Consider the following 16,466-nt stretch of genomic DNA (forward strand, 5'->3'; position numbering starts at 1 on the left):
GGGACGGGGGATCCCTGATTTATTCGAGGATGGAGACGGGTTCAGAGATTTTTTTCGGGATGGGGCGGCTTTGGAGTGGGTATGGGGATATTGTCCCCATCCCCGAATCCGTCCTGAAAATAATAATAATATTGCTATTATTATTTTAATATAATAATATTATTTTTAAAAATATTGATAATAATATTAATATAAATTTTTTAAAATATTAATAATAAAATTATTATTAATAGTGATATTAATATTAATATTAATAGTAAAATAATAATATTATTAAATTAATTTGGGGATGAAAGTGAGGATGGGGTCGGGATAGAGATTTGATCCCGATGATTCGAGTTCGGAGATTCTCTGGACCCGAAAAAGTGGAGATGAGGGCGGGGATGAAATTCGGGGGCGAGGATGAGGATGACAAACTCATCCCCGCCCCGCCCCATAGCCATCCCTAGGGTCAACCCGATGGGCTCAACCTAAATTAACAACTATATAAATATTAGGGTTAATTTTTAACGGATATAATGTGCTTGACCTGTTCCATACAAAAGTTGCTATTCTAGGACCAATATCCCTCACGATTTATTCTCTTTCGGAGTGTGTAAGACCATCTTAGAAGGACCACTAAGATGATTTCACCTTTTACTACAATAACCTCTTTATTGTAATTTTTTACCACCCATCATTCTCTATTCTAGATTTTTTTTTTATCTACACAAATCTACTTTATTTTATTAAAGTAAATAATTGGTCACTCTAGAGTTTTTTTTATCTACACAAATCTACTTTATTTTATTAAAGTAAATAATTGTTCACTCCTTTCATATAGTTTGATTTTAATATGTTCTTGGTGAATTATCAAGTCTAAAATTTTCATTAGCGCCTTCGCAAATCGCAATCATCCCTGAAAATTATGAAGGTTTGTTACCTTTTATTGCTTCTATAACTACCAACTTTATTTAGTCAGGTTAATGAGTTTTGGGGCACTTGAACATATTTTTTCTGAATAACTCTTGAATATATTTTTCGTAATGAGTATATGGATGGTGAAGAGAATGATGGCTAAACTTTCTTTTTTTTTAACGATCATGAATCAATGATGATCTTAACTATTCTTGACTAGGCTATGATTTCATCTCGTATCAGGGTTGACCTACCGTGAACTGAAATAAGTAGTTTTTGTTCAAACCATAACTTAGAAATACTAATGGAACAAATCTATGAATAGAAAGATTCAAGTTACACTTTGTAGAAATACTAACGAAAAAAAACCCTGTAAATCATACTATTCAAGTTGTACTTTGTAATGAGGTTACCAGTTCTATCTCTTCTCACTCTAAACTTGTGAAAATGCAGCATCGTTTTTGCGCACCACATTATAAGTGGCAAATATTTACAATCACATGAAACCAAAGAATTCTGAATCAGACTGAAGCAAATAGGAAGACGAATATCATAAAACAAACTAAAGGATTTGAAACTTGGAAGTGCAGAGATTAGGCCCATTCACTTCTCACTTTTTAGAAGAAAAGACCCATCTCTCATCAGTTTTGCACTTAGGCTGTTGAACCTCTCCCTTGAGTACTGCCGTGAAGCTTTCCTCCAATCTGTACCTGCCTTCATCATCGCGGCAAACTCTTCGTAACTTATTTTCCCATCCTGAGATTTAGGGAAAAGGACAATTTTAATAAGAGGAATGTTTTCCCATCTACAATCCAGCTAGAAAAGTTTGTGAATTTCAACACCTATCCCACAAGAAAATCAGAAAGTCCTTTATATCTACGTTTTTTTCTGATGCATAAGAATATTTTTAAAACACTATACTGGTATCATGCCTGAATTTGTAACACTCTACAAGGGTGCTTTATATATTTGTAGGTATAGGAGCCGAAACAGAATTGAAATAGAAAGGTAGGAAAATTTATATCTAGCCAAACTGTTGGTAACTAACCTTGTCTGTGTCTACATCACGAATAATGGCGTTGATGACTTCTTCGTGGTTCAAACCTAAGTCATCCGACAAGCAACTTTTGAGCTCTTCAATTTCAATGTATCCACTCTTATTTTTATCAAAGTATCCAAAAGCTCTCTGCAGGTGCTCATCATTTCCAATCTTTCTGAGGTGAATGGAGACGGCAACAAACTCTCCGTAGTCCAGGAAACCATTTCCATCAGTATCAGCCTGTCATGAGGAAGGCAAATAAGTCCATAGCAGAAAAGTATTTTTCGTGTAACAGACTTGCATTTATTGGTAACTACAAACTTGTAGTTGCTCGCTGTTCATTCTTTCTTAATTCATTGTTAAACTGATCAAGAAAACTAAGATGATCACACTCATGAAGTCACATGTCATTTCGTGAGATCCAAATGAAACAAGTTACTCATGCATCAAAAGTATAAAGAAGCCTGAATCTTAGCCCTAATTTTCGGAGGATACTTATGGCATAGTCAGTGGGGTAATGGGGTGGTTTGGAGATTTCCTTTGCTATTTTTAGTCTGCTCTAACCAAGATATTAAGTTTAGCCAGCTGAATTTGTCAGCATCCACTCTTTGGATCTTGTTTGGTCAGCAACTCTTGATGAATTCCTTGATGGATCTAGTAGCTTTGATTGGCAGGTTAGCTAATGAAGGGGAGAAGTTGAATTGGGGATGGGAACCAGGTGGAGTATTTTCTATAAGGTCAGTATTTCCTCAGTGGCGTATCTTGTGTGGAACTTTTATTTCGTTAACAAAGTGAAAATGATGATTTGGCTCCTCCTGCATAACGAGTGAGGGTGCCAGCTAGCTGCAACCTTGGTTCTATTTACTCCATATATGCGTCAGCCTTGGCTCGATTTACTCTATACATGGAGAGTGAGGGTGCAAGCTAGCTGACCTTGCTTCTCACCACCAAGAGTTTCTTGGGTTGTGGCTTGAATTTGTGCCTAATTCTTTGTGTTTGTTATCCATTGTCACCTCATAATTGTGTAATGCCAATGGAAATGGTGTGATTGCCATAACCCACAGTTAATTTTCTTTTATTAAAAAAAAAGATTGCATCTTCAGCAATAACTTACTGCTTCCAATAATGCTTTGACATCTGAATCAGCAACCTGGTGTCCGAGCTTGCGCAAACCATACTTTAACTCATCAAAATTTATCTGCCCTTTTTTGTTGATATCCATATTCTCAAACATTTCCTTTATGTCGGCAATCTCCTCCACAGACAAGTGTTCAGCTATCACCTGCATTAATGTAGTTTTAGAATGATCATAATAATACTAGGTGTGTCTTGGAATAATCAGCTGGACAAATGTCAAGCATTGACACAGAAAGAGTCTTTCATGAAAGAAAATATTCTCACCCTAAGAGCTTTCTTTTTAAATTTATTCATCACCGAAAATTGCTGGAGTCTTGCTCTAACAGTTTCACCAAGATTTACATTGGGTGCCTTATTGGCATTCTGCAGCCAAGGATGATCTGTAATGTGAATCATGAGGGTAATGTTGAGAATACAGAAGATACAATACAGTATTAAGGCAAAGGTATTAGCAGATATTGCAATATACTGATAAAACAATGTTCAGAGGAACAGAGAATCAATTTGCACAACATGCTTGAGAAAAAGACAATTAAATCATAGGACTAACAGAACTCTTGGTTTTCTGTCATCAAATTAATTTCTCTACATTGTATGAAGCTCAAGGAAAAATTAGCTTTCAAAAGTATTATTTTGGGCTTTTAAAAATGCAGAATATTTAATTTAGTAGAGCATGAATTTGAGTCAGTTAAAAGTCACAAGACATAGCAACAAATTGGAAATTAAGACTTACCAAGCACTTGTTGAGCTGTCAAACGTGTCTTAGGATTTGGGTCAAGCATCCGCCTCACAAGGTCTTTAGCATTAGCAGAAACCTTAGGCCATGGTTCTCTTTTAAAATCAATGGCACTGCGAATGATTGCCTGTGCAATGCCTTGTTCCGTTTCTGCACAATCATTATACATTAAAGTAAGAGATGCCTCTTGGAAAATCTTACAGATTTAGTAGAATTCATCAATTATAATAAACTGAAGCATCTAGCCCATATAGCATCAAACTAAGAAGTACAGTGTTCCACTAACAAAATCTACCTGCCCAAAATGGTGGTACACCACAAAGCAAAATGTAAAGTATCACTCCTGCACTCCAGACATCAATTTCCGGGCCATACTTCCGTTTTAAGACCTCCGGGGCCATGTAGTAAGGACTGCCAACTATCTCGTTGAAGCATTGACCTTTCCAACAAAATGATAATTAGAATAATTAGATTATTAATGTAATAGGATGAGTAAATGCCAATTTATTTACTACCCTGGAAAATGAATCAGTTGTAGCTCAGGGGTTTAATGATTTAAATTTAGAACTGGAAGCCAAGATGGTATAAAAGGTCATCATTTCAAATTGTAAATTACCTGGACTAAAAAATATAGACAACCCGAAATCAATTGCTTTTAAAGGGGCATTTTCCTTTTTGTTTCCAAACAAGAAATTCTCAGGCTTGAGGTCTCGGTGAATCACTCCTTGCTTGTGGCAATTCTGCAGTGACATGGAATGACATAAATAAATTGCAGACTGAAAACAGACTGCAGCAACATTGCAATTCAAGTCATTTATTAAAATACACAGCATAATCAAGTCACAATTCCAAATCCAGCTTGAACAGACATAGAATCACATTTAACTTGACCAAATAAAATTAATATAAGTTTTGATTTACTCTCATACAAAGAGTAGGACTAATTAGCAACATAATTACTGCAAAAAGGAGGAAATCAAAATGTACCCTGAATTCTTCAAAACATACATTTGAAAAAATAAGTTAGCAAATCAAATGTACTCTTATCTTACTTTATAAATGCTTGAATGAACTACACTGTTCACTCCAACATTTTTCAAAAAGGAAAAAAAAATGGACAGAGACGAAGCCATGTAATACAACATTAAGTAACTTAACAAATCTTAAATTAGTCTGCCAACAGATTAAGTAAATCCAATGTAATAATGAAAGCTTTTGGCAAGAGATGCTCACTATGTAAACTGATCTAAATGGTAATGGTTCAGAAATCAGAGAAGGCAGTTTTTTAACATATATTAATTTATTTTAAAACTTTTAACACAATTCTTGAAACTCTTAAATACACATAATTCTTGAAAGAAGACGATTGATCTCCATGCATTAGCTAATCAAAGACAAATGGACTGATGACAGGAGAATAACCATGTTGAATAAGAAACGCAAGCATTAGATTCTGCAAGGAGTAGTACCTGAACCACTTCTATAATAGTTTTGATGACCATGGCAGCAGCCCGCTCGGTGAAGTGGCCCTTTGCAACAATCCGATCAAACAATTCGCCTCCTTCACAGAGCTCCATGACGATGTGCACTGCATCAGAATCCTCATAGGTATCCTTGAGCTTCACTATATTGGGGTGCTCCTGCAAATGCTTCATGATCTCGACCTCCCTCCGGACGTCCTCGATATCGATCGCAGTCCGCAGCTTCTTCTTGGAGATGGACTTGCAAGCGAAATGCTCCCCTGTCTGCCTGTCTGTGCATAGGTATGTCACGCCGAACTCCCCACGACCAAGCTCTCGGCCGAGGTCGTACCGGCTCTTGATGTCGCGGCCGGTGGGGTGCTTGAGGACTTCGAGGCCGGGCCTGTGTTGGGATTCTCGGTTGGGATTAATCGCGTAGGGGTTCGGCTTCTTTCTCTGAACCTCGCTAGTGCTGTCCAAAACGGCGGGGGTGGCGCAACAATTACCCATAGGATTTTACAGAGATTTCAACAAAGATCCAACCTTTCGTCTTCCTCAGACTAATCCAATAAGATCGACTCCTTTTCCCTAAAACAAGACAATCACACAAAAGGTGGCAGAAGCTTTAAAAAATGAAATCTTTTCGCGCAAGTTACCACAAACTTCCCAAAATTCGAAATTTTCTGGAAGATCAAAGCTACTGCTCCCTTTCAAAACCCTACTCCTCAACCATTTGGTTACCTCCAAATCGGAACTCGTAACTCAAAGCTCCTCCCACTCTCTTGTGCTGTATGATTGCACCTACTCCTCGCAATAAGAACTGCGGCAAAAGAAGCGCTTTAATGGAGGCAGACGCGTGCAAGAAAGTACCACGAAGCCACGATTTGATCCCCGGGTTCTAAAAATCATGGGTCAGAGGGGTAGACAAGCCGGCACTAGTCGGGATGGATCCTAACTTGGAAGGCAAGGAAGAAAGAGGAAGGAAGGGAGGTGGAATCCGCCATGGCGCTGGTCAAAAAATTCTCCGCTGCGTTCTTCCGGTTTCGCCGACGAATGTGAAACGAATCCGGCGCATACATCCAATTCCCTTTGTCGGTCAAACCAAAATAAATAAATAAAATATTTAGTGCAAGAACCCTCACTGTTGAAATTATGTTTCGCCCCTCGTACTTTTATGGATGTACTCTGGCCTACCCTGACTTGGTCAAGTCAAGCATGCTGAAACTAGTAGTGCTAACGTGTTCCTTATTTTCTTAAACCCCAATTCAAATTATATTTTTGATTTTTTAATTTATTTTTATCATAGCTAAGACTCCCGCAAAATAAATGCTATTTGTATTTCAATGATATAAAATACAAAATATATCCTTCGTGGGCAGCCACCACAGATGACACTAAAAATTTTAAACTGAAAAAAAAATTAGATACATAGGATGATCTGTATATATAATTTTAATGAGGAATGATTCTCGCAGCGAACTCGGTCAGCGAAAACTCATCGCGACCAAGTTGGCTGCTTGCGTGGCGATGCCCACCTCAGCGCGAAGCCCGTGCCCTAACTTTTTCTCCTCCCCCTTTCTCTTGCGCGAAGCCCGTCGCATCCTCTCCTGCACTAACTCAGCTCCTCCTCCTTCCTCTTTCGCGATTCTCCTTCGCGAAGCTCCCGAGCCGCTTCTGAGTTCCCTTTCGAGAAGAGAGAAGCGAAGCCCATCGCTTCCTCCCCTGCCCTAACTCAATTCCTCCTCCTCCTCCCTCTTTCGCGAGCGTTTCTGAGTTCCCCTTCGAGAAGAGAGAAGCGAAGTACGTCCCCTTCGCGCCCTAACTTCTTCGGCCACAGCCTCGCGTTCTCCTTCCTCTTACTCCCAGTGAGTTTTCTTTCTTTTTTTTCACAGTTCACGTTTTTGCTCCATTTGCATGCCCTAACTCCTCCTTCTTCTTCCCTCTTCCTTAGCACCAGCAGACAAGGAGCAATTTGAGTTTGAGCACCAACCAGCAAGTTATAGCACATCAAGTTTTGTGTGAAATCAGGCTTCGCTCTACTTTGTCGGTCGCAACTTCGGTAACCCACTTTTTTCTTTTCATCTCTGCACCTCTCCGATTCGATTTCAACATTCAATTTCGTGCTTGATTAAAAATTGACTGAGTTAAAGGGTATTTGATTTATACATCCGTTGATTGCTAGATTTCCAACCAAAATAGTCAACTATATACTCTTTTTTTTTTTTTTATGCTCATAAATGAGATTTTTTGTTGAATTTTGTTTATGATTTTAATAAGTTAGTCTACTGTTTGCTTGAATTTTGTTCATGATCATAGTTGTATACCTGCAAATTAGTCTACTGTTTACAAATTATATGAACCGGGTGAAGAATTGAAGGTCTATATTTTTTTTTTAGCTTTGTTTTGTTTTTTTCCACTTTGTTTCATGTTTTTTGTTCCTGTCTATGTTTTCTATTTATTTTTGGCCCTGTATTTTTTAAATAAATATAGGTGAAGAAAGTATCATAAAAGAAGGAAAAATTGATTCAAATGAGATAACGGATAACAATGACCATATGGATCAAGACCCATCTCCATCTAGTGTAAATGAAATCAAGCTCCCTGAGATTGGAATGACTTTTTTATCTGAAGAAGAAGTTCGTACTTTTTATAATTCCTATGCTCAGAATGTTGGTTTCGGTATTTGCAAATTAGGTGGTAGAAATGGAGATGATGGAAAGCAAAAATATTTCTCTATTGGATGTGCCAAAAATGGTAGAAAAGTATCTCAAGCAAAAAATGTTTTATACCCTCGACCTTCTACTAAGACGAATTGCAAAGCTAAGATTAATGTTGTTATTCGCAATGATGGAAGCTTTGTGATAACTAGTGTATGCCTTGATCATAATCATATTTTGAGCCCTGGAAAGTCACGACATTTTAGATGTAATAAAGTATTGGATTCAGCTACAAAGAGAAAATTAGAGTTAAATGATCAAGCTGAAATAACTTTATGTAAAAGTTTTCAATCATTTGTAGTTGAGGCTGGAGGCTATGAGAATTTAGCATTTGATGAGAGAAAGTGTAGAAATTAATTATATTTCAGAAGTTAGAAGGTTGAGGTTAGGGGATGGAGATGCTGAAGCTTTAAGTAATTATTTTTGTCGCATGCAAAGTAGGAACTCTAACTTTTTTTATGTGCTTGATTTAGATGGGGAATCTCGAATAAGAAATATTTTTTGGGCAGATACAAGATGTAGGGCTGCATATGAATACTTTTCTGATGTCGTGACTTTTGATACAACCTATTTGACTAATAGTTATGACATGTCATTTGCTCCATTTATTGGGGTGAATCATCATGGTCAATCTATTTTGCTAGGATGTGGATTATTATCAAGTGAAGACTCAGCAACTTTCATATGGTTGTTCAAATCTTGGTTGTCATGTATGCTCGGACGTGCTCCAAAGGCTATAATCACAGACCAATGTCGCGCCATGGCAATTACAATTGAAGAAGTATTTCCGAATTCGCATCATCGTCTGTGTCTTTGGCATATCATGAAAAAACTTCCAGCAAAATTAGGTGGCCATGCTCAATACAAAACGATAAAGAAACAATTGAAGAACATTGTTTATAACTCTCTTACAATTGATGAGTGTGATGAAAATTGGTTGAAAATGATTGAGGAGTTTAATTTGGAGAACAATGATTGGTTGAAATCTTTGCATAAAGAACGGAATAGATGGATACCTGTATATGTTAAAGATAAGTTTTGGGCAGGTATGTCCACATCTCAAAGAAGTGAAAGTATGAATGCATTTTTTGATGACTACATTCATTCTAAAACATCCTTGAAGCAATTTGTTGAGCAGTATGATAGTGCTTTGAAGAAGAAGATTGAGAATGAAAAACATATGGATTTTGTTTCTTTTAATTCTATAATGCCAGTTATTCTTGGTCATCCTATTGAAAGACAATTTCAAAATGCTTACACAAACAACTTATTTAAGTTGTTCCAAGATGAAATTAGGGGGTTGATGTTTTGCAATGCCTCTTTGTTGAAAGAAGAAGGGACAACTTTAGTATTTGAAGTAGTAGAAACTATGTTGGGAAAGAATGGAGAACCTGTAAGAGAAGTTTCCTTTAGGGTACATTACACGGAGTTACATTGCCAATTGAAGTGTGTGTGCCGTCTATTTGAGTTTCGGGGAATTTTATGTAGGCATGTGATCAATGTGTTGATAAGAATGAAGGTGATTGAGGTTCCTATGAATTATATTATGGACCGATGGCGCAAAGATATTAAGCGTGGTTATCAAAGTATCAGTAACATCTATGATGATTATGGTTGTGATGGAGAAAGACATCGGTATAATATTCTCACTCCATTGATACAAGAGGTTCAACAACTTGGCACAAAAAATGACAACAGTTGTTCAGTTTTGGTGGAAATGTTGAAAGACACGAAGGAAAAATTGATTGCTATTGATTTTGAGCATTCAAGGGCTGAACAATTGAAAGAAGTATCTACATCCGGTGCAAAAGCGATACATTCTCCATTAAAAGTAAGATCTCGAGGTCATCCACCTACAAAGAGGAAACAATCTAAGGTTGAACAAATTATGAAGAAATCAATTGCAAAGGCCCGAAAGAAGGTAAATGATACATATAATAGATACCTAAAATAATTGTGTGGTCTTGTTTTAGCTAGTTTAAATTTTTTTTTCTATGATATATGATGGGTTGAAATCACTGCAGGGAGTTGCTGGTTCTGAAGCTTGTTCTGAAACTATTGTATGACCTGCTGTTCTGAAATCACTACAGGGAGTTGATTGGTGGCTGATTGCTTGTAGTCTATGTCAATATCAATTTGCATATTTTGGTTTCTGTTTTCCTTTTGCATAATTGCTATCCTATTAGCCGATTCTTTCAATTTGCAGCTTGCTGTCCTGAGTAAAGTTCTGCTGGAGCTTCTATGATATATGAGGGTTGAACCTGCTGCAGGGAGTTACTGGGTCTGAAGATTTTTCTGAAGTTGTTGTCTGACCTGCATATGTAACTGGAGCCTAGTTCATTGTTGTTTTTTTTTTTTTGCATAATTGTTGAGCTCGTATGTATATGTATCTGGAGTCTTTTTAGATTTGGAGTTACTTTGATGGAATTGGCATAGCTTACTTGTAATGTGAAAGTGTTATTCTAGCTTCTATCTAGAGTCTATGGAAGTGTTATTCTAGCTTAATTTGGAGTTACATTAAATAAATCTTTATTCTGCTGTTGAAAATTGAGCCCCTGATTTGCATGGATGAGTTGCTCCATCACTGATTCACGAGAAAGATTGCTAGAATATTTCTGAGACTCATTCAAAATTTTCTTTTTTGAAATATATAACATGATTACATGAGGTTTCTGTTAGGACCTTGCAGTGAAATACAGCATAAAGGGCAATGGTACGATACATGTTGTGGATCGGTCAACAGACCGATCCATAGCCTTCCGGACCGATCAGGACATATCCTGATCGGTCTGGGATGAGTCTGATCGGTCTATGGGCCGATCAGCTTGTGCGTGGATCGGTCCACAGACCGATCCCCCTTATCGCTTTGAGTCCCAGCGCATCCCATCGCTTCTTTCTGATCGGTCTGTAGACCGATCAGATAACCCACAGAATGCTTCTGTGTGGTTACTGATCGGTCCACAGACCGATCAGATAACCCACAGAAACTTTCTGTGTGGTTACTGATCGGTCACCAGACCGATCAGTGAATCCTTAGTATCACTGGATCGGTCTGCAGACCGATCCAGTGCTCATGTGGGTTTTGGTGGTTTCCAGCCCGAAACCCTAAGGTCTTCCTGATCTAGAGAACGAGCTACCGAGCCCTCTCCGACTTCCACGTCCGGTCCAGAGAACGAGCTACCGAGCCCTCTCTGACCTAGTCCGAAGAACGAGCTACCGAGCCCTCTCTGACCTAGTCCGGAGAACGAGCTACCGAGCCCTCTCCGACTACGTCCGGTCCAGAGAACGAGCTCCCAAGCCCTCTCTGACCTAGTCCGGAGAACGAGCTACCGAGCCCTCTCCGACTACACGTGCCAAGTATCCATACTTGGATTTTTCCTCTCCACATGATCAACCTTTATCATTGATCAATTAATATCTGATACAAATTTAAATCAGTGTCAATCATCAAGACAACTGCCAGGTCAGACTGTATCAACAGTTTCTTGTCTGTTTGAACCCATGCCAGATGGGAGAACTGGAAAGGAAAATATAACATGATTACATGAGGTTAAATACAAATTTAACCATAGCATAATACTAATTCACATAATCACTGCAGAAGCAAAACTCATTATTTCTTTTTTCCTTCCTTTGTTCTGTCATCGAAATCTCATCTTGGAAACTATTATTTCAGAACAAGCAATGTAGAATTAAGGGGCTAAGTAACCAAAGAAACAAAAACAAGCAGAACTAAGGCACCAGTTCTGATAGCAGCAAGGAAAGGAAGCCTGTGGAAATTAGACAACGTGACATCCATGCTGAGACAAATCATTTGCATTTTGCACATAAGTGGTTCACAAAAGTGATTGGCACAGAAGGTGGATAGTCTTTGGGGAGTCTCAGGTATGAGCATGCACACTACAAGCTATGGAATTCTACTATGGTAAAGGCAAATAACTAACTGCTAATAACAATATTGGGTCAAGGAAAAAAAAGTAGAGAATGGAGATCATAGAAAGCCTCACCTATGGTACGTCATAACCAGGAAATTTTAGTCGCCTAATATTTTAAGGTATGTTGGAAAAAGTATTGTACGTAACAAAAATATTGAGAATTGAAAAGCTAAAATTTTAATATTGGTCTTTCTTCAGAGTCAATGAACAGCCATATAGCAGCATCCCACCATGCTGATAGAGTTAAGCTAGGTTGGGCAAAACACACTAATTAGAATCAAGAAGCATGAATGGATAGTACATACATTACTAAATCAATGGCATCACATAAATTATTACCACAGTATTAGCATAACCATCACATAAATTATACAAGAGGAATGATTCTCAAATCAATGGCATCACATAGAACACAAACATTACTTAACACAAACATTACAATATCCAAATGAATTAACAGCCAAAACATTACAACACAAACATTACTTAACAGCTTGTACATTACAACGCAAACATTACTTAACACTAACTAAACAGATGAACTAACAACCCAATCTAGATTACGACACAGAGAATCAAGTTCACCGTCACTAATATCCAAATAAATTTTGGTACATTGATTATTCTTTGATTATGCCCATGAGAAGCATGGTGTTCACTTTCAATTTTGCAGGATGAAGTAGTATCAGTCGTCACCCACTTTTGCCATCCATGTTGCCCACATCTGTAATAGTATCTTCCAGGATTTTTGTTTGATTTAGAAACACACACCATTGTTCTTTCTCCGCATTCCCTACATGTTACATGTTGAAATCTTGTATTGTCGATGTTGCTGTAACTTGATTCAGCCATGAAATAACAACCTAATAAAAGGGCAAATCAATAATACCTTTTGGATATTAGCAATCAAAAGGAGCAGTGAATTCGAAGGTAAATCCACATATTCAAATACTATGGTCAATTCTAAATATGATTATGAGTTTATATTGAAGAAAAAACTTTCATTTCACATTACTACCGCAAATATATTTTCCTTCTTTGTTATTGATAAATCTACAACATTCTTCAAGAACCTAAGCATTTTAAGAACTTGAACTGAACATTTTAAGAACATGACCCTAAACAATTTAAGAACCTGAACATTGTAAGAATTTTAAGAACATGACCCTAAACAATTTAAAAACCTGAACATTGTAAGAACTTGAACATTGTAAGAACAATTTAAGAACCTGACCAATTTAAGAACCTGAACATTGTAAGAACCATGAAGCGCCGAAGAAGAAGAACAACAAATGGAATAGAAGTTGATTACCTCAAAGAGTGCTCACTGCTCCTTGTCTGCTGGTGCTATTACTTCACCCCGTAGCTAGGTCTGCTGGTGCTATTACTTCAACAAAAAATCGAGGTGCAGAGATGAAAAGAAAAAAGTGGGTTACCGAAGTTGCGACCGACAAAGTAGAGCGAAGCCTGATTTCACACAAAACTTGATGTGCTATAACTTGCTGGTTGGTGCTCAAACTCAAATTGCTCCTTGTCTGCTGGTGCTAAGGAAGAGGGAAGAAGAAGGAGGAGTTAGGGCATGCAAATGGAGCAAAAACGTGAACTGTGAAAAAAAAGAAAGAAAACTCACTAGGAGTAAGAGGAAGGAGAACGCGAGGCTACGGCCGAAGAAGTTAGGGCGCGAAGGGGACGGGCTTCGCTTCTCTCTTCTCGAAGGGGAACTCAGAAACGCTCGCGAAAGAGGGAGGAGGAGGAGGAACTGAGTTAGGGCAGGGGAGGAAGCGACGGGCTTCGCTTCTCTCTTCTCGAAAGGGAACTCAGAAGCGGCTCGGGAGCTTCGCGAAGGAGAATCGCGAAAGAGGAAGGAGGAGGAGCTGAGTTAGGGCAGGAGAGGATGCGACGGGCTTCGCGCAAGAGAAAGGGGGAGGAGAAAAAGTTAGGGCACGGGCTTCACGCTGAGGTGGGCATCGCCACGCAAGCAGCCAACTCGGTCGCGATGAGTTTTCGCTGACCGAGTTCGCTGCGAGAATCATTCCTCAATTTTAATATGATGTGCATCTTACTTCTGCGTCTATATTGCATGATTGAGTGAGTTGGATATCTGGAAATAAGGTTGGCTCAAACCTATTTAAGATCTTAGGAAGAAATAAAAAATTTAAGCTTTTGATATTGTTTTAAAAAACATTTCTTTATATTTTTTTTTCATTCTTATTTGGGATCGAAAATGATGATTTAATTTTCTCACTTGGTTAGATGTAAAATTATTAATTAAATTTTCATATTTAAATTTTGATAACTTAATTGAGAAAAATATAGATTTTACAGTATTAAACAGAGTATTATTATTAGATATAATAATACACCTCAAGGAGATAATAAATTTACAATTCACTTAGCAAAAAAATAAGTGTATTCAAAATTGTTTAAAAACGAAGAAAGATAAAAGTATGCCTAATTACTTGAATAAAAGATGGAGAAAACAACTCTTACGAAAAGAAACAAAAATCGAGAAAATTAAAATAATAAAATAGGATAACAATAGAAAAAAAAAATCATTCTCCCATGCTCAACTCATCATCATCCGCGAAGTACAAAAAATAAAAAAAATATGTATAAAATGACAAAAAAATAAAAATCACAACGAGATCAAATCAACTATTATCATTTATCAAGAACTAAATGAGAGTCTTTTAGATACAAAGCAAAAGAAAAAAAATAAATCATATTTTTTATCCCCTAAACTAGAACTAGTTATAAATAATAGAATGAAAACAAAGGGAAATCGAACAATTTATGATTGTAAATATATCTAAATAAAAGTTAAACTTAATGTCTATCGAGAAATAAAAATAATAAAAGATATCTAATTCGTTATAGCTCAAAAATAATAAAATATTCCATTTCGATTAGACGTAATATGGATGAATGCATCAACATTGGAATTTAATTAAGCAAGGAGCATAATATCAACCCCAACCGTGTTAGTATTAGGTGTGATTTCTCTTATCTAATCTCAACGAGAAAGAGAATCACAGAGAAGGGGAGTTGGAAAAAGGGAAGAGGGGGAACTAAAAAAAAAAACTAGCATTTTGTATGAATAAGATAAAAACTTTCTAATTCATGTTCTTATTGATCAAAGGAGAAAGTATCATTAACGAAAGAGAACGTAATAAGAGAAAGCTAGGATTGAGAGATATTGAAGAGTAATAGAGTATATCTTATAAAAATAACATCCATAATTAAAAATAAATTTAATTTGTTTAAAAAAACGAGCCCTTTTACGATTCTATTCATTGGAATTATAATGAGATCTTTGCTGAAACTTTGATCAAATTAAGTAAATCTTTAATCATGTGGACCCTATTATAAAAATATATTTAATATATTAAAAATAATGTCCCCAATTTTTAGAGAATAAGATTGTACAATCTTTTATTAGGTGGGTCATATTTTTTTCATTCTATTTAAAAAATATATTTAATATCTTAAAAATAATGGGCTCCAATAAAATTGTGGCCCTAGGAATAGGCCTTAATGGCCTATGCCTAAAGCTGGCCCTGTTTAGAAGTGATCTGGCAATCACTTCTGAGTGCCCCAACTCTCAGTTGTTCAACGGAAGCGTGTATGAGGTATATATATATATATATATATATATATATATATATATATATATAGACACACACATACCGTGAGCACTTAATTTTTTTTTTTCCAGATTGATTTTTTTATATATAATATCATAATCTAACATTTAAATCCTAAAGATAAAATTTTATTGATATAACTGAAAGCTTAAAATAAATAAATAAAAAAGATCACCTAGGACGATGTCATACTAGGTGCCCAGGTTAAAAATGTCATATGTGTAGTATAGAATTTTATTACGCCACATATCTTATGGTGCACACCCTATAAGCACTTAATGTAATTTTTTTTTAAAGCTTAAGGTTTAGGTTATGATGCGGTGGTAAGGAGGGACCCCACCATGCTGCCACGGTGGAGGTCAACGAAGGTCAGAGTCAAGGCGGTCAATGTCCCACTATAGCTCGCTGATCGGGCAGGTGGTTCCAATGACCGAGATACGAAGAGGCCCGACCCGACGACATCACTGGCTTAGCTACTAGCTGAAGCACCTGACACTCAACATAGAAACGAACGCTAAGTGTCTGCAGAAGCAGGCTGATCGGCTATCCTGCTCAGCCTCACATCAATATTCAGAACAGCGGAATAGTGATATGGACGAGCAGCCATACAACGCTCAGGTCGAGCGGCTGTCTCGCTCGACCCAGCAACGGGCGACGCTACAAAGGACTCTCAACTGAGCGACCATTCCGCTCGGCCAAGCCACAGGTACGGTAGGATATCCTCCGACATTCTTTTGGGAGTTAGTGTCATTAACGGGCGACATAGTCAGACAGAGGATCATACGACGGAAGCTTCCACTGTCACTTCGGAGATATGCTCGGCTCGTTCAAGTACTGTGTTAGGGACACTTTTCTGACATGTCTCTTCAAGGAAAGCTTGGGATGGCGTGCCCGTTTTAAG

General features: G+C 37.4%; 1 protein-coding gene and 1 long non-coding RNA gene across 3 annotated transcripts; one reads left to right on the top strand and one right to left on the bottom strand.

The window, feature by feature from the left end:
* Nucleotides 1-1,189: 1,189 nt before the first annotated feature.
* LOC121976824 (calcium-dependent protein kinase 20-like) lies at nt 1,190-6,358 on the bottom strand. 2 transcript variants are annotated; one of them, XM_042529191.1, is made up of 9 exons: nt 6,011-6,358; nt 5,279-5,857; nt 4,426-4,549; nt 4,105-4,248; nt 3,807-3,959; nt 3,338-3,453; nt 3,051-3,218; nt 1,946-2,176; nt 1,190-1,653 (listed from the first exon to the last, which is right to left on the bottom strand). In XM_042529191.1, exons 2-9 carry the CDS (start codon nt 5,777-5,779, stop codon nt 1,501-1,503), a joined length of 1,590 nt encoding a protein of 529 aa, XP_042385125.1. In that variant the 5' UTR covers nt 5,780-5,857; nt 6,011-6,358; the 3' UTR covers nt 1,190-1,500. The 2 variants fall into 2 exon arrangements, with proteins under 2 accessions (XP_042385125.1, XP_042385124.1); XM_042529190.1 differs by having other exon boundaries at nt 5,279-6,326.
* A 405-nt stretch (nt 6,359-6,763) lies between these two features.
* Nucleotides 6,764-10,523, top strand: LOC121977988. The gene is made up of 3 exons (XR_006111100.1): nt 6,764-7,134; nt 7,221-7,328; nt 10,193-10,523. It is a non-coding gene; the product is annotated as an uncharacterized LOC121977988 (long non-coding RNA).
* Nucleotides 10,524-16,466: the final 5,943 nt, after the last annotated feature.

Source organism: Zingiber officinale, chromosome 4B (assembly GCF_018446385.1).
Source record: "Zingiber officinale cultivar Zhangliang chromosome 4B, Zo_v1.1, whole genome shotgun sequence".
NCBI classification, from domain to species: Eukaryota; Viridiplantae; Streptophyta; class Magnoliopsida; order Zingiberales; family Zingiberaceae; genus Zingiber; species Zingiber officinale.